Source organism: Cryphonectria parasitica, assembly GCF_011745365.1.
Source record: "Cryphonectria parasitica EP155 unplaced genomic scaffold M406scaffold_8, whole genome shotgun sequence".
Taxonomy (NCBI): Eukaryota; Fungi; Ascomycota; class Sordariomycetes; order Diaporthales; family Cryphonectriaceae; genus Cryphonectria; species Cryphonectria parasitica.
This window is the reverse complement of record NW_024468916.1, coordinates 1,304,972-1,322,170: the sequence shown is the minus strand read 5'-3', so window position 1 is coordinate 1,322,170 and position 17,199 is coordinate 1,304,972. Positions and strand designations below refer to the sequence as shown.

Genomic DNA, 17,199 nt, shown 5'->3' with positions numbered 1-17,199 from the left:
TTATCATATCATGTCTCTTTTCAGTTATGCATGAATGGTATAGGTAAAAGTGTTGTCTGCATCGGGAAACCCGAATAAGACTCGTCATCTAGGTGTCATCCGGGAGACGTAGGGCCAAGGAAGGGAAGAGAAGGCGTCAGACATACCATTCATGGTGAGAGAGACAACACGTCTATGTTCCCTATGAGGGAACGAGTATATGCTCCACTGTTGGCACTTGCCACTCGTATGCATGGAGTAAACTGTCGTCGAGACATGTATTAGCACGAGCTGTGCCAGCGATTGTCTTTGCAAGGTCGTGGATCGTGGTGTCGAATCAGTGGACGAGGTTTTCTAGGCCTGTCGCAGAATGGCATATCTGCTCATGAAATATGATCGGAGCCCAGTGCCGTTTCATCACGCAAGACATGAGAGAGGAGAGTGCGATGATATGATCGTACCGAGAGTGTGAACCGGTCGGGTCTGAAGATTGCAGTCAGTGTCTGGATTTCAAACATCGAGATGCAAATACAGAAGGAAGGAAAGATTGTAATCAGAAACAGCCAATTGTTGTCGACATGACGATTCAGTCGGTAATTCCAACTTTGCCGAAGCAAAAAAATTGTTCATCAGGTAGTGTGAGGTCTGGAGAAGGACGAACGAGCCAAAACGTACCGTCGCCAAAGGACGCCCGACGCAGCGGCGTCAAGATCGTCACGACACCATGAGTTAAAGGAATAGATCCGAGGACTACTGTTTGATTTTGTCAGTCAAGGTTCGCAGGTTGCAGAGATGTCATGTTCAACGCGCGCATCGTGTCTTGTCGATCAGACTGACGTTACAATATCGGTTTCATTCCGTTTAGGTCAAAGACTCTAGTTTGCGGTTTGGTGTTGTCATCAGGAAGAAGATTAAGGGTTCAAAGAAACTTCGCGAAACTGCTTACCTCGGGTTTTGGTGCGCACTGCATGGTTGACAGTCGATGCGCGGTGGTGTGGAAGAGGAAGAAAGGTTGAACGTTGTCAAGCTCAAGAAAATTTCGGTAATGGAGTTGGTTCGGAGCGGGACCATGAGAGCTCCCCCTGTAGTTTTTAGTGGGCCCACGGTCACCTGCTCACGCGTGCCTCTTGCCATGGACCCAATTTAACAGCGTCATCCAACACCGCGCCTACCCGCGTCTTGTCCATTCAGAACCAAGTATATTCTCAATCTGTACCTAAGAAACATGCCTGAAATTGCTGAAGGTACGACTCACTGGATCTTTTGATTTGTTCCCAGTCTGCTGACTTGAGATTTATAGTCTCGAGATTGGTGCATTTCCTGCGCCAACACCTGGTTGGCAAGAAGATCGCAAAAGTCCAGGCCCCGGATGATGCCAACATCTTCGGTAAGGTCGGGTGTAGTGGCCCAGCTTTCGAGCAGGCTTTGAAGGGACGCAAGGTATTTTATCTCAGATTCAGCACCTTGCTTATTCAGAGCCTGACATTCCCCTAGGTTGTCGAGGCTGGGAGTCAGGGGAAATACTTCTGGCTCAGGCTCAACGATCCGGGACCGCATGCGGTGATGCACCTTGGAATGACTGGTATGCACTCAGCATGGAGCCATCTTCGTGATATTTTGTGAAACTGAATATTTTCAGGTTGGATCCATATACAGAATGATCGAACTGCCTATACAAACTACTATAAGAAGATGAATCCCGAAGAAAAGGAGGCGTGGCCGCCAAAGTTCTGGAAATTTCAGTTAGAGACTGAAGGGAAGTCGCCGGTCCGGATCGCCTTTACAGATCAAAGACGGTCAGTAGGGGTTTCAAGGTGCTTTAGACTCCACCATGTGCTCATCACTGACGCTGTGTACAGTTTTGCCCGTATACGCCTGGTGGATTGCCCCGGAGCTGAGATTCGGCAGAACTCACCACTTGTGGAGAACGGGCCTGACCCAGTCGTGGATAAAGACACTTTCACGGAGCAATACCTTCGACATAAGATGCGGAGCAGACACAAGCCCATCAAGGCACTGATCCTCGACCAGGCCATCATCAGTGGCATTGGGAACTGGGTTGCCGACGAGTCCCTCTACCATGCGAAACTGCACCCGGAGCAGTATTGTGATGAGTTTTCTGACGATGAAGTCAAGAGGCTGCACGATTCCATCAAATATGTACGTTTTGCTGGTAGCTCCCATTTACTCAACCTCTCGATGCGTTGCGATTCAGGGAGATTGCAGTCTGAAGGCTTGTGTGCTCTGTGTTTTCGCACACTGCCATTCGTTGCTTTTTATCTCAAACTCAAGCGTTTTTCTTGACCCGACAGTCACTAATAACGTATCTTTTAAAGGTGTGTCAAACTGCGGTAGACTTGCTCGCCGACTCGGACAAGTTTCCGGATACCTGGCTGTTCGACCACAGATGGGGTAAGGGCTCAAAGTCAGGCTCACTCCCCAATGGCGAAAAGCTTGTCTGGATTACTGTCGGCGGGCGCACGAGCTGCTATGCGCCAGCTATACAGAAGAAGACTGGGCATGTGGTACCAGGTATCAAGGAGGAGCCGCTTGAGGAGGGAGACGCGAACGACAAGCCGAGCAAGGGCAGAACTAAAAAGGCCAAGACTGTAGTTGCCGACAAGGAGGATGTTAAGCCTAAGAAGGGGAAGACTTCGACCACCAACGTTCATGAAGACGAGGAGGACACCAGACCCAAGAAGAAGACAGCCAAGAGGTCGAAAGTTGAAGATGCTGGTGATGCGGAAGAGAAAAAGCAACCATCAAAGAGGGCAAGAGTCGAGCAGCAGGAGGACACCAAGAAACAGAAAACTCCTACGGCCAAGTCGACCAAAAATTCAGATGGCATTAACACAGTGGCAGACCTGTGGCGACGCCGCTCGTCACGATTGAGCCGCGGTGCATGAGGGCTAGGTAGATGTCATTATGATACCCACCAATTCCTGCTGAGAATGAGTATCATACATTTCTTTGGGCTTTTGGATACGTCTACTGTCGGCAACGCAAGACTCTTAGCATGGCGCCTCCACCAAGATGGCTGTGCCCCCTCGGCCTCGGCCAGTTGCTTTGTATCGCCAATTCAAGTCTCAACCATATCACGAAAGGGTGCTTCAGCCTTCTATATTTGCAAGCGGATTGACACCGAAAAGTCAACTGATGTTTTAGTCCAAATTATATTCAGCAACTCTCCGAAAACCACGGCCGTGATGCCAACATCCGGATGTCATGCGTCCATTTTGAAGCTGGTTGAGGCTTGTCACCAATAAAGCCTTGAATACTCTAATTCATCGACCGTCAGATCCTTACCTCTGCCGGTCTCTTGGAGCAAGCATGTGAAAGTCTGCGTCATCTTTTCACTCACATAAAGAAGCACTCATCAGGCCTTCAGGTCCAATGCAGTGGTGGAACCTCCGCGCAGGCGGCAGCATCAGAATTACAGCACTGATTGGGTCCGTCCTCAAGCCCGTCCTCGAGAAGGAAGCCTGTTCGCGTAGGCGAGAGGGGGCGGGGGTCTTGGTTCCCTTCTTGCGATGGAAGCTTCACGAGGACGAGGCCTCGGAGGGGAGGCATCTTCACGGCCGGTAGAATTTGTGTCTGTAGTCTCGTCGCGTCATCGTAGGGCGTTTTGTTCAAAATTACCCAAACCCATAGTCTTCTACGGATTAGATCAGACAATACCAGTTCAGACAACGTCACGGCACAAGTTGAGGTTCCATGTGTGGGGAAATATATAGGTACAGCCTGTTCTGAGAGACTGGCGATCGCTTTTCTCCCCAATACCACGTGCTTTTGAAGTGATGCTATTCATAATTCAGAAGCTACTCAAAGCCCATCACATACTAAACATTCTAAAGATAGATACTTTGTTGCCCGGATGCGCACCAGAAATTTAATCCAGGCCATTCATTTTGAGGATCCAGTATCGGGGCAATTCCTACTAGTGTACATCTAATGTGTGTGCTGTATCTTAGCAGGTGGCTGTGCTTATTCCTTCGCCCCGCTCCCAAATCAGGCTGCCACATCAACTGAGTGGTTGTCTCACAAACTAGGATCGAGATAGCATGATATGCATATTAAGGGACAGCTGATGAGAATGCTTGATGATCCTTCACGAGCCAGGTCAGCATCCAGGCTACACAAGAGTTGCCCTACATAAGGGCGACATAGGAAGCGTTTTTCGCACCCACCACAACAAAGTCAACCCTCCCAAACATGGCTGCCCTATCCTACGTCCTCAGCAGCGTCGCCCTCCTCGGCGGCGCTGCCCTCGCAGAGGGAAACTACGGTTTCACGGTCGGCGACAACTCGCTCAACTGGACCGAGGTGCGGTCTTTGCCCAACGCCACCGGCTCCATCACCTTCACGGCGCCCAACGTGTCGGCCCCCTTCCAAGCACCCGACGCCCCGTCCGTGCCCGGCTGGACCATGTCGATTGCAGTGCGGACCAACGGGACGTCCGACGCGTTGACGGCCACCTCGATCTCCCTGGACGCGCCGCCCAGCCTGCAGGCGGCCAACGGCTCGACGCTGGCGGACCCGAGCTGGTACGCGTGCGTGTACTCCCTGGGCCCCACCAGCAAGGGCGGGTTCAGCAACGGGAGCTTCACCCACGCGACGTGCGGCGACGTGCTGAGCACGACGTGTGTGGACGAATGGGTCAGCAACGCCGCGTCGTGGCAAGGAAGTGTCTACGAGAATACCACTTGTCCGCTGGTCGTAACTCCAGACAGTTGCAAGTCAGCCTTTGCGTCCACTAACGTCTATTCGGAAGGTACGTGCAGTGAGTGAGTGAATGAGTGAATGAATGAGTGCGTGCGTGAATGGCGGTCCTACCGTCTCGTCTCTACATTGAGAGTCTAGGACGCTAAACCCACCACACACATTCTCTCTCTCTTCCTCTCCTTCTTTTTTTCTTCCTTTTTTTTTTCCTTTGTCATTCTCTGTCTGCGCTTTTCTTCTTTTGGCTTGATCTATCTGGTCGTTACAACTTGTCTGCGTGGCGCCGCCACCTTTGCTGACTGGTCGGCTGATAAATTGAACGCCCCCACAGGTCGTCACGCAAACTTTAACGGTTCCGACGTGGTCAACTGGGCCACCTCCGATGTGACGTACAACGACGCCGTGGGTGGTGTCTGGCCCGTCCTGATCCGCTGGCAGGGCAACGAGTCGACCTTGGTCAACGGCGCCGACTCCAACGCCACGCTGCAGTGCGTCCAGGCATACGACGTCCAGGCCGGGAGTAAGCTGCCCAGTATGGCTGCGCGCAGTAGCAGCAGCCGCGTGGTCACTTGGGCAGCAGGGACCGCATTAGTGGTGGCGTTGTACGTCTTGTGAGAAGATAACTAATTGCCGTGGGTGTTGTTGTCGTGGAGGGGAGTGTAAATGACCTTCCTTTCTACCCAAATACGTCATTGCACACGACGATCTGGGCATAACCTGCAGCAGGAGGAGAAGCCAGACAAAGAAACGAAAAAGATGGAAGGCGGTACAACACGAGCTGCAGCAAGGAGGGGATGGGCAGGCCCAGATCACTTCTGCTGCAAGCTCTCGATGTCAAACCAACCGTGTCCTGTTTGGCAAGCAGGAATATGTGCACGCAATACAACCCAGGCGCCCTCCACAGGCTATTGCTGCCCTGCTGCCCAATCTAGCACCCCGTCTATGCATGAATAGTGCAATGCTGGGGGGAGGGGGGGGGGGCGTACTGGCGCGTAGGGTACTGATTGGACGAGCAAGATGCATCACACCTTGACAAGAAGGCAGGCTTGAGAAGTGGGCAGAAGCAGAAGAACAAAACAAAGTTTGGCCTCATGATTCTAGATGATGTGTCGACAAAAGGAGGAAGAGGCGCGGGCAGGCAAGGCGAGGCAAGGCAGGGTGTCAAGTGCTCCAGCACGGCCGATGCAACCAAGAAACTATTGGCCCGGTCTCACACTGTATGGGCTGACTGCACCAAAGTAGCCATGCTAGACATGCACAAGGTGCTTTATGGGAGCCGAGAACTGCCCATGGCGTGCCGTGAATGGGCGGTGGGATGGCCTCGATCGCGAGGGTGGGCGCTTATTCTTGTGAGGGGGGGCCTCGATCGGTGGCTAGGAGACATTGGAAGATCCGTTGGGCTCATGTGCTGGCATTCTGCATAAAGCATGTCGGACTGTAACTTTGGGTTGCCTGATAGATAACTTCCAAACTGGCATGGAAACTTAGTAATAAACGTGCTTCCAAAAAAGGTAGCTTTCAAAGGGAAGGAAAAGAAAAAACAAGTGATGACAGCAGCATCTCGGTCATGCGAAATTTACAGTGCAACTGCTTGGCTGTCTTTCCCATTCTTGTACCCATTTATGCAAACCGTATACACATATTCCCAACCAGTTGGACTCTGCCTTGCATTTTGTTACTGCTTTGTAGAAAGTCAAGAAAAATATCAATTATGCATTGTGGGGGTATCATATATGCCTAGCAGCATTACGCCTAGAAGCCAGATGCCTCTCAAGAAAATCAACCGAAATATTGACCGAAATAACAAATCATCCATGCGTTTATCGCGCCGCAGTAATACCCAAGACTCCTAAGGATGCTTTTCCCTGTTTCCCCCTCATGATATCAAGCCTGTGTTGGCTTGGAAGCTGAATGCGTAGTTTTTTTTTTAAGTGAACCGTCCCAGTCCCTCGCCACCGTGTATGCGTGTACCGATAAAACCTAAAAGCATATGGCTGAAATTCTGATGACCTTGCTGTGTGCGCATGTTCGTGTATGTGCAGTTCGGGAAAATCGCAGAACGGGAGGGTTCAAACAGCTCGAGCTCCCAGTGTTGCCTTGTCGCACTGGAAGCCGACAGAATATCGATACTCCGGACCATCCCAAGTGATCGGAATCAAGGTAAGGATGTTGACGAATGGCTTCCCAGCTTTGGTAAAGTTCGTAATCGTTGTGCGGTGCTCCTTGTTAGCCTTGATGGCCTCGCGCATTCCCCGGACGGTCTTCTTGTCGACATATTTCCGCGTCGAGTGCGCGGCGACTTTCCCGTCGGGCGCCTGCAGGAAGCGGGAGTTTCTGCCCTTGATCTCATCCATTCTCCAGCCCGTCATCTCCAGGAAAGAGTCCGAGGCGTAGACGATGGGGTAGTCTGGCAGTGCCAGGTCGCAGACGATGAGGGAGACGGAGCAGTCGATGGCGCCTAGATTAACCTGGGGGTTGGGTCGGGCGTAAATCCGGAACAGTACGCCCATGAGGTCTAGCCCGCTTGGACAGTAGATTCCAGGATAGATCAGAGGGTCTGCGGCATCGTTTTGTTTGGTTTGGTTGTATTGTGAGACCTGAACGTCTTTGGGTTTCTTGTCGGTGAATTGATACTGGTAGCAAAAGTCAGCACACTCCAGGTCAACCTTGCAGCCGCCATCAACACTTTGGAGTCAGAACATACATCAAGAGCACATTTCTCCCATGTATTCATGGTCGCTGGCTGAAACTTTGCACAAAGAAAAGGTAGAAGGTGGTGTGGTAAGACTGGAGGATGTCACGGCGTCATGAGGGCGTACAACAGGATACAAGTTACGCCTCAAGACGACGGTTTCAAAATGGGACAAGAGAAGGATGATGAATGTCTTCACACAGATGATAATTGACGGTTGTTCTGTCAGGATGGTGTTGAAGGACAATAATGCAAGTAAAAGGGAGAATGAACAAGGCCCTCCAATAATATACTAATATTTTATTAGAAAAAGGGCTTCACCTCTCAAGGCACGCAAATACCTGCTGTTGATGGGCTGAATCGAGATTCCTAACGAGCCAAGGGGCGCAATCTCAAGTTCGGCATTTGGACTATAAGACCACAAGGAAGGAAAGACAGAATAGAAGAGGTCATGGCGGAAAACCCGCTACGGCCCGTAGTTGCATTGCGAGGGATGAGAATTGCAGCCTGGCAGTCCCAGGTGAGAAGGACAAAGAGTGGGACAACGCATCAAGATGGGGACTGCAAGTCGATTGCTTATTGTCCAAGTCAAGATCGCGGGAACATTATCGAGGCGTAGGGATCGAGACCAGTGAAGAGGGACGCGCTAGTATGTTATGAGTAGCACTGTATCTGAGTACAGGCGGGATCGATGTGGACTTGCAGACCGCCTTAGCGAGACAGTGGCAAGGTTCTAGTGTATGGAATTGGTATCCTGTGCGAAGAAGGTGGTGCTATAAGACCATACCATAGTAATGTACATACTCTCCAAAAAACACAGTGCATAGACCGGGGTGGGCAAGATCTGTCCGCCCATCTGTCCAACCATACTCCTCATGTCCCACCGTGTGCATGTCTTGTGATGATCCTTTAGCCCCCTCGACGATAATCAATTCTGCATTGTTATGTCGAGAATGGGCTGCTTTCCGCATCATAGACAGAAGAGGAGCCACCCCAGCAGACACACAAACTGAAAACATACATGGATACCGCAAATTCGGGTTTTGGGTGTGGAGGAGGAAGCCTAGGAGCCTCTGGCGGGATCTGAGGCCGATTGGGAGCGATCGTGGGTGCTGCCGACGACTGGGGCGATCGCGGCTACTAGTGTTATGGATCCCACCTTCCAGGGGGGGTGCCATCTCTTGCATGGCCCCCGTCGTCGTGCTAGGAGTGGAGCGTGGGATGCTCCTGCGCAAACGGTCACAGGTTGAGATTCCATTCCAGCCACACAGCTTGAGCCTCATCACTTTTCTCACCGTCCAATCGCCGTGCTGCATCAGCTCCACAAGAATCTCGATGGTCAAAACATATAGCATACACGCTTGCTGTCATTCTCGCTCATTATTCTTGGGGTATCAACACCGACCAAATAGGAAGTTTCCTTTCTCCCTCTCACGCCCTCTGCCTCCAGTTGTTTGCTGGTGATTGTGCGTGCACCATGATGCTAAAACGTCAGCCTGCCCTGCCCTCTTGCTGCAGCATTGGAGAGTGCTGGATTCAGCTCTTGTTCGTTGTCGCCTTGAGCAGCTTGTACTCGGACAGAGGCGACCAGGCCCAGGAAATGAGACGCAGGTGGTACTGCGACGGCGCTCCGTCCTCCTTCCACAGCTCGTCATCATCTACCTCGTTGTTCTTGTCCGGCACCAGTTTGCTCAGCGCATCCACTCTCGTCTTATCCCAGTCGGACCCTTCGGGCTTGCTGTCATCGACGAGGACGTTGCCGAGTCGCTTCCTCCCCTCCAGCCTGACGTACATCTCTGCAAACGTTGTGTCGACGCCCTGGGCTTTCTTCAGCTCAGGGAGCAAGGACTCGACTGTCTTCTTGGACAGCGGCTTGAAGGTGCGCTGGTTCGCCTTGGCCTCGCGATATGTCTCCTTCAGCCACTTGTTGAAGATGCCAATCGCGGCTTCGATGTCCTTGGTCTTCTTTGGGTGATGCTTGGCACGGTTGTACATCGTACTGATCACTTGCCACTGGTACAGGAGGGACCTCTCGGAGACCAGCGAGACTGTGTCGCTCTTGGTTAGCCAAAAATACCGCTCCCGGATAAGCATCAATTCCATTGGATCTTGTCCGGCGGTCATCCACCTCCACCACCACCACCACCAACATTCTATATGAGAATTAGGTGCAAAGGAGGAGTATCGAAAGGAAACCCACTGGTCTTTTCAGCAGCTGCCGCATCTTTGAACCCGGTGCCATGGAGAGTCGTCTCGGGGTTGTCGTCCGTGTAGAGGTGGCTTGCCTTGGGGTCTTTGGTTCTCTTGGCCTCATCCTTGTCCACTTTACCCTTCTTAGAGATAGGATTGGCCCGATTGTCTTGTTTCTTGGTCTTCGCTTTGGCCATGGTTACTGTAGTGAGCCGTCCGATTCCCAAGAAGTGAGGGTGATTGCCCAGAAGATTGAGCTTGGGCAGTGTCCACAGGTTAAATGAGGTACAAAATTGCTGTGGAAAGCATGCTTGATGTGTGCCTGCAAGGCAGCGGGGGCTGCTGCTGGTCTTTGTTGTCATTCCTTTGAGCCAAAAGCCAGTAATGCCACAGAGAGACCCTGGCTGCGTCGGCCAGGGTTGTGTCACACAAGCCCGTTTCGTCATTCAAAAACGAAAGTGCCTTGCAGGTTCAAAATGAACAGTCGGTCAATCAGTCCATCAATCGTTGCAACCCTGTGCTAGACTCGCCCGCTGTGCGAGCTGATGTCGTCATAGGATACACCCAATATCGTTCAGGGCGGAACCTTACCCCATTCTTGAGGACCTTGCTTACTCAGCTATTTTAACCTCGTCCAGCGCGTCTTCCAAACCCTGACGCGTTTCCCAAAAGTATGAGACTGCTCACATGTCATAAGAAATCCATTTGAGATAACCACTTCTCAACTCCGATTTAATACGGGTTGAAGGCTTTTTATTCACGACCATTTGGAGAAACGGTATTGTTCGAATAGCAGCGGTGATTGGACGGGTCCCAAAAAGCCTCCTTCAAGACAGAAGAGGCGCCAGAGTCTTCTACTTGTCATACATCACGAACTACCCAGATTCCACCTCGCTCTCGATAGAGGACGGATACACGCACGCACACCCCACCATGCCATCATCACGAAGTCGTCTTGTGTTAGGCGCATCACGAGCAGGCAGCCGCCGGCCACAGGCCTCCACCGCGGCAGACGGCGACGAGCTGCCCCCCTACGAGTCCCCAGAGTTTCCTCTCGATGCTGCGGGGCAGAAGCAGCTCAGCGACCTCGCGAACGGCCAGCTCAATACCAAGCTCAACACGCACGCCAAGAGGTCGGCCGAGCTTCTCGCATCCACCGTGTGGGCGATCAACGACGGTGTGACGAGCCAGAGGAAACAGGTCGCTCAAGCGCGGGCGCGATACGCGCGGCGGCGCAGGCGGGCCAACGGCGAGAGTCACGATGACGAAGACGACGAAGACGATGGTGAGGAGAACCTCTCCGCGGCCGATATCGAGGCCATGCAAGCCCAGGTCGACGAGCTGGACAGGGTGGTCGCGCCACTGACGCTGGAAGTGGAGGAGGCGATGAGGGAGGTCCTGGACATACAGGCCGCGCTGCAGGACGAGAAGGAGGTCTTGGGTAATCTACCTGAGCTAGTGTTCTCGGCACAAGAAGCGAGGGCCCAAGAAGTACAGGAGGCCGAGGACGCTCAAGAGCCCGAGGTACGCGTCGCGTCTCTCGTTGAGCTCTACGAGCTCGAACGCCGCAGGAAGGCGGACGAATACGAAAAACTGGGCGCGTACGCCAAGTACGCGAGCAATAACGCGTACATCGACTTCAAGCGGCAATGGCATGAGGGCTTGTATGCTGATGACGATATTCCCGTGCCGAATCCACACACGTGGTTCGAGGGAGACGGACGGCCACATGTCGGTCTGGATCTAGGTGGGCAACAGGACGACTCTGATGCCGACATTAAGATTGCGAGGGAGAAGAGGAGCTTCAGGTGCCCCCTGTCACTGGTGACCATGTCGGAGCCTTACACATGTCGGAAATGCAACCACTCGTTCCAGAAGGAAGCAATCATGTCCTTCATCAAAGGTGGTAATCGCAGGGGTATCTCGAAACCCTGCCCAGAGACGGGATGCTCCGTTGTAGTAAGTTGCCTGTCTGGGGCCATGTGGCTTCCCAAATGTGCCGCCGGGCGGTTCTGTTGCTGACACTCGAAATTGTAGATTACGTTGGACGATCTTTACTACGACGAGCCACTGTTGCGGAAGATCAAGCGCGCTGCCGAAATGGAAAGAGAAGATGAGCAGGAGCAGGAGCAGGAGCACCTCAACCGAAGAAGTCCCAAGGCATTCAATGAGCCGTTGCACGTTCCGGCGAAATACGAGACGCCAGCGGGGGAAGACAGTGATGCGTGATCTTCTCTTCCGTCTCAACCTGCTTACTTAATTTCATCTTTCTCTGCGTATGCAGACTACGAAAGAACGCAATGATACCCCGCCTACTTTTGGCTCTTCCTCAAGGAAACCATGCACTAAAAATCAAACATGGGGTCCATCTGCGCTCTTGTGTAAATTGTGGTAAATTGAACGTGTCGTGGTGCGAAGATAACCTATTAGGAGGCATGATACCTGCTCGTACGGAGTTACGAGTGAACTCCCATGTAACCGGTGGTCCAGCCAAGGTACGAGAGGAAATTTCCAAGCATCAATGGGATGAAAAAAAATTGCTGATCCTAGCTACTTAGTGGTCAGCGTTGTAAACAGACGATGATACGGCTTACAAGCAGGCCAGGTCAGCTTCAGGGGAGTTAGGAAAGAGGGACCCGAAACTCTTATATGAAATTATCATGTACCCGGACTAGACACCGAATCAATCACATGCCTCTGGAGATGAAAAGTAGCAAGCAAGGCCCATCCTACTTCAGAACATGCGTTTGCGTGGAGCGACGACGACACTGCTCTCCATGACCAAAGACCCACCATGCAAAGATGTATTTAGATACAAATTGTATCGTCAAATTTTATTGGGACTGTCCCCCTGTCTCTCACCTACAACAAGCTTTCTTTGAATCTCCCCTTTTTGGTGAAGTGAGCAAGTCCTCTCCCTCTTCAGTCAGGTCGTCCCATGCTGATTTTCGCAGTGGCCTGGGTCCCATTTTACCATCTCCCGGAGACAATACTATCACTCGTGAATCCAAGTCACTGGGCCTGGGTGAGACACGTCAAGGAGAAGGGAAGGGAGCTGACTGTCAACTCTGATCACCATCACCAAAACAACAAAAACAAAGCTGGTAACAAGGTGGGACCTTCCAGACAGAGAAGAGTATTTGAAGATCAAACAGACTGACAAGAAGGCCAGGACGCAGGTTCTCTGCACAAGTTTTTGCCTCCCAGCAGCAACAGTAAAGAAGCTTGACTGCTTGTCAAACAAAATTGCATCTCATCAACAGGGCAGGAAGGAGCGAACAACAACAAGAGGGAGACAAGAGAGAAAATGTCGGGAACCAAATCCAGCTCAATCAACCCCTCGTCATATGCCCAACAGCGAGGCAGTCGTGCCCAGCAAGGTCCTGCGGCAAGGGGAGGCGATCACGTCCAGCAAGATGCTGCGTCGGACGGCCCTCGTCAGCAAGGCCACTTTCCTGACGTGCCACCACACCTTCGAGCGCCTGTCGTACCCACTGGCCTCATCTGGAGCAACGGCATCGTACCAGAGGAATTCAGGGAGGGCAGCCAGGTTCAGCCCATCGTCATCCCCTTTTGGCTTGCGCACGTGGCCGCCCACGGTCCCCCAGAGCAGCCAGGCGACGGTCCGCTCAACCTCTCACCCATCGCCACACACCCTGTGCTGGCCGTCGACAATTCCTTTCCTCTTGACATGCTGCCCATCGACCTGCCTCCCATCGACCCAAATCGCACGCACGCAGCAATCCCAGAGATGATCAGGCACACATATGGAATGAACGAAGGCCTGTCTGGGCCTCGCCCGCCTCTCAGCGTTGCGGAACCCCGTCTTGCCAGGGCAACTTGGATGGATGCCACTTGGGAAAGCGCTGATACATCATACTGGCTGAGACTCGGCCCAAACATGAGCGCGTTGAGGTGAATACTGGGATAGGGGAAGCATTTGGTTCGGGGCGATTCTGCTGGGCCTGAGAGGACTAGCAGATGGGCGAACCATAGAAATTGATGACGAGCTGGTGATGCAGAGGCTGAGAAAGAAAGGTGGGTGAGGGAGAAGCCCTGCATTGGGCCACTCAGATGGGAATCGAGAGTAGAGACCAAGTCCATATATCCTTGAATGCCACGCAGATATCACACCAGGAAGATGCTGCATTTGGAGCTCAGAAGATTCCCAAAAGGTCGCTAGAGGATACACAAGAGGAAAGGGCTGGGGGTAAAAATTGTTCAAGACCTTGAGCATCAGCCTGAGATGTATTCTTCTGTCTCCGGGACAGTTCTTCCAGCCCTAGTCTTCTCTCGAATGGATTTATCCACTTGTGTTTTCTACTAAGTAGTCTGTGTTATATTTGTCAACTGTGTGATATTGTTGGACCATCTGCACAAAAGGATTACAGAAGCATAGAATCACTTCTGCCTTGTCTTCAGCCCACATGTCTGTCCATGGTGGGTGTCGGATGTGGGTGTGCATGTCAAGGTGTGAACACTAGGAATATAGTTTCGGAGATATCGAGGTTAAGACACGGCAAGTGTTTATTACTCTGTGCACAATATCAGCACCCCAGGAGGGGTAGCTGGATCAATAATGTAGGAATGTACATCCTTAGATAATAGACACATGCACGCACACCTACCTCTACACCTGTGACGCTGCTCTTCCCTTCTAAAGACGCCACGCCACGCCACAGGGCAGACAAGCACAGTGCCTGTGCTGCAGTCCTTGAGAATTACCCCGGACTCCGGAACGGGGAAACTCGACACAAACAACAGGGAGGGGATAAAGATTAGCTTCTTACCTTTTTCAGCCCCAGAATTCAGAGCCTTTCTTCTTCCTCCTTTTCTTTCTTCCTCCATGCTGCTTTTTTTTTTTTTAAAAAAAAAAGCAGCAAACAAGCAAACAAACAAACAACCGATCATGGCCCTCCGGAGCCAGGCGCCGGCGGTGGCGATGGTGATGGCGGGTCATGGACCGGCATTGGGCCCACTTATTCGGCGATGTGGATTCATCAGCGTTGATGCTTGTCCTCGAAGAACTCGAGGTAACGTCATCCCAGATTCGCTCTCTCCTACTGCATTTCATTCGAGGTGGCGCGCGTGGGTGTGGTCAACGACCAGTCATTGAGGACCTCAAGCGAGGCCTTGCGCGACCTGTGTGCCCTGCCCTTCCTCGTCCTGCCTCTTTCCTCCCTATCTGCCGATGTCGGTCCCTGCTGTCTGCCGCTGAGGTGCTTGTCACCTAGGTGCTAAGGCTAGGGTGCTGACCGGCAGCGGACCGATCAGCCAGTCCCCAACAACCGCGCGTGAATCATACTTGCAAGGGCATGTTCCGCTTCCCCAGTGCTGGCATCGGGTCCACTCCTTTGATCGCCAATCGATAAACTTTCTGAGTTGTGATCCTACCCCTCCAAACGCACCTACCTCGGATCCTGAAGTTCTTTTCTTGGATTTATCTGCTCAGTCAGACATCATCAGCCTTGCTCATCCTGCCTGCTAAGAAAAGAAGAAGAAAAATAAGAAGAAAAAAAAAGAAAAAGAGAAAGAGAGAGAAAGCGGATGTGCTTGCCTTGATATCTTATTCTTTGATCTACGCATCATCCACTTGACTCATACTTGATTTCTTATTCTATTGCTATCAAGTCGCAGATCCTAGCTTCGATTTAACTGATCATCAAGCTGGAACAGCTTTGCCCCCGCGGACTGTTCTTGCATCCGCCTCGCCATTCACACGCCTTCTTCAGCGCCAACTCCCACCCCGCCGCAACATGTCTTCAACCAGCGCCCGCCGCCTCAACGCGAGCAATATTAACCCGCATGTGCGGGAGGCCAAGTACGCCGTGCGCGGCGAGCTGGCCGTCAAGAGCGAGGAGTACCGAGCCAAGATCGCAAAGGGAGATACTGCCGACCTGCCCTTCTCCCAGGTCGTCTCTGCCAACATTGGCAACCCCCAGCAGCTCGACCAGAAGCCCATCACCTTCTTCCGCCAGGTGCTGAGCCTGCTCGAGAATCCCCAGCTGCTCGACCACGAGGATGTCCTGCTCGGTTCCCTCGACTACAAGCCCGACGTCATCGAGAAGGCGAGATGGCTGCTGAGCAAGGCCGGCAGCGTGGGCGCGTACAGCGCCAGCAACGGCGTCCCTGCCATCCGCCAGAGCATCGCTGACTTCCTCGAGAGTATGTCCTCCGTTCCAACCTGTCCTTGGCTATCGACTTTGTGTAGGCGCAGAGTAGAGTGGGCGGTTTGGCTAACATACATGACTTCCCTTTTTTTCACAGGACGCGACGGTTTCCCTGCCAGCGAGTCAGACATCTACCTCTCCGCCGGCGCCTCCTCCGGCGTCAATACCCTCCTGCACATCATCTGCGCCAATGAGAAGACCGGTATCCTTGTGCCCATACCACAGTACCCCCTCTACACTGCCTCCTTGTCCGTCCTGAACGCCACCTGCGTCCCCTACTACCTCGACGAGCACAAGAACTGGGGCACCGACCTGTCCGCCATCAAGAAGGCCTGCGCCGAAGCCAAGGCCTCAGGCGTTGACGTCCGCGCCATCGTCATTATCAATCCGGGTAATCCCACAGGTGCCTCGCTCTCCGAGTCCGACATCCGCGACATCATCGAGTTTGCCCGCGAGGAGAGGCTCGTGCTGATGGCCGACGAGGTGTACCAGACCAATGTGTTCATCGGCGAGTTCGTCAGCTTCAAGAAGGTCCTGCGCACCCTGCAGAAGGAGTCACCCGGCAAGTACGACGGCATGGAGCTGGCCAGCCTGCACAGCGTGTCCAAGGGCATGGTGGGCGAGTGCGGTCACCGCGGCGGCTACTTCGAGCTGGTCGGTTTCGACCAGGCCGTCCAGGCCGAGATCTACAAGTTCGTCTCCATCACCCTCTGCGCCCCTGTCATCGGACAGTGCCTCGTCGAGCTGATGGTCAACCCACCGCGGGAGGGCGACCCCAGCTATGCCCTGTACAAGAAGGAGTACGACGGCATCTTCGAAGGGCTCAAGGAGCGCGCCTACGCCCTGTGGCGTGCCTTCGAGAAGATGGAGGGCGTCGAGTGCGGCGAGCCTCAGGGCAGCATGTATCTGTTCCCCACAATCAAGGTCCCCGCCAAGGCTGCCGAGGCCGCCCGCGCAGAGGGCCGCACTCCGGACGAGTTCTACTCCATGAGACTTCTTGAGGCGACCGGCGTGTGCGTCGTTCCCGGCAGCGGTTTCGGCCAGAAGGAGGGCTCCCTGCACTTCCGCACGACCTTCCTCGCCCCTGGAACTGAGTGGGTTGGCTCGATTGTGAAATTCCACGAGGAGTTCATGAACAAGTACAAGTGAGAAACGGGCTGCGACGAGAAAAGAGAGGGGGGGGGGGCCATGCAAATGCGTTCATAGACGAGCGTTAGATGCTAAAGATCTGGCCCAAAGGGATCTTGTCGAAATCGACATATGATGATGGCATAGCAATTTAGTTTTGGTTTTCTCCGATTTGTTTCTTTTTTGAGATATCCAAAGGATAGAGCAAGGAAGCATAGCGCAATATAAATGCAAGGGTCCCCCCCCCCCCAATTTTTGTTGCATGACAGAATGAAGGCGTCATCTTACGATGTATGGACTGACGAATCTTATCTTTCTTGA

The 17,199-nt window shown here is 52.8% G+C and overlaps 6 protein-coding genes across 6 annotated transcripts; 4 read left to right on the top strand and 2 right to left on the bottom strand.

Moving 5' to 3' along the window:
* Positions 1 to 1,204: 1,204 nt before the first annotated feature.
* M406DRAFT_74463 (uncharacterized protein) lies at positions 1,205 to 2,885 on the top strand (the record flags this gene model as incomplete). The annotated part of the gene is made up of 6 exons (XM_040925737.1): positions 1,205 to 1,223; positions 1,280 to 1,419; positions 1,474 to 1,561; positions 1,619 to 1,775; positions 1,839 to 2,139; positions 2,316 to 2,885. 6 exons carry the CDS (start codon positions 1,205 to 1,207, stop codon positions 2,883 to 2,885), a joined length of 1,275 nt encoding a protein of 424 aa, XP_040772491.1.
* A 1,306-nt stretch (positions 2,886 to 4,191) lies between these two features.
* M406DRAFT_333571 (uncharacterized protein) lies at positions 4,192 to 5,313 on the top strand (the record flags this gene model as incomplete). Its single annotated transcript, XM_040920856.1, has 3 exons — positions 4,192 to 4,684; positions 4,761 to 4,763; positions 5,030 to 5,313. The coding sequence occupies 3 exons, from the start codon at positions 4,192 to 4,194 to the stop codon at positions 5,311 to 5,313; spliced, it is 780 nt and encodes a 259-aa protein (XP_040772490.1).
* A 1,070-nt stretch (positions 5,314 to 6,383) lies between these two features.
* On the bottom strand, positions 6,384 to 7,919 carry vvd1 (clock-controlled repressor of light regulated processes). The gene is made up of 2 exons (XM_040915320.1): positions 7,403 to 7,919; positions 6,384 to 7,331 (listed from the first exon to the last, which is right to left on the bottom strand). The coding sequence occupies exons 1-2, from the start codon at positions 7,430 to 7,432 to the stop codon at positions 6,768 to 6,770; spliced, it is 594 nt and encodes a 197-aa protein (XP_040772489.1). The 5' UTR covers positions 7,433 to 7,919; the 3' UTR covers positions 6,384 to 6,767.
* A 1,007-nt stretch (positions 7,920 to 8,926) lies between these two features.
* On the bottom strand, positions 8,927 to 10,072 carry M406DRAFT_353134 (uncharacterized protein; the record flags this gene model as incomplete). Its single annotated transcript, XM_040922743.1, has 2 exons — positions 9,591 to 10,072; positions 8,927 to 9,543 (listed from the first exon to the last, which is right to left on the bottom strand). Exons 1-2 carry the CDS (start codon positions 10,024 to 10,026, stop codon positions 8,927 to 8,929), a joined length of 1,053 nt encoding a protein of 350 aa, XP_040772488.1. The 5' UTR covers positions 10,027 to 10,072.
* A 459-nt stretch (positions 10,073 to 10,531) lies between these two features.
* Positions 10,532 to 11,698, top strand: M406DRAFT_239998 (uncharacterized protein; the record flags this gene model as incomplete). Its single annotated transcript, XM_040916107.1, has 3 exons — positions 10,532 to 10,865; positions 10,908 to 11,533; positions 11,618 to 11,698. Coding segments are annotated over 3 exons (1,041 nt in total), but the record flags the coding sequence as incomplete, so codon positions are not given.
* A 3,638-nt stretch (positions 11,699 to 15,336) lies between these two features.
* On the top strand, positions 15,337 to 17,048 carry M406DRAFT_295139 (PLP-dependent transferase; the record flags this gene model as incomplete). The annotated part of the gene is made up of 2 exons (XM_040919173.1): positions 15,337 to 15,745; positions 15,848 to 17,048. 2 exons carry the CDS (start codon positions 15,337 to 15,339, stop codon positions 16,897 to 16,899), a joined length of 1,461 nt encoding a protein of 486 aa, XP_040772486.1. The 3' UTR covers positions 16,900 to 17,048.
* Between the last annotated feature and the right edge of the window lie 151 nt (positions 17,049 to 17,199).

Excerpts from the sequence above, each read along its gene's own strand:
- vvd1 (XM_040915320.1), bottom strand. The coding sequence starts at position 7,432 with ATGAATACATGGGAGAAATGTGCTCTTGAT. Across the intron at positions 7,332-7,402 it reads GGGAGAAATGTGCTCTTGAT|TATCAATTCACCGACAAGAA; the intron begins GTATGTTCTGAC and ends TTTTGCTACCAG.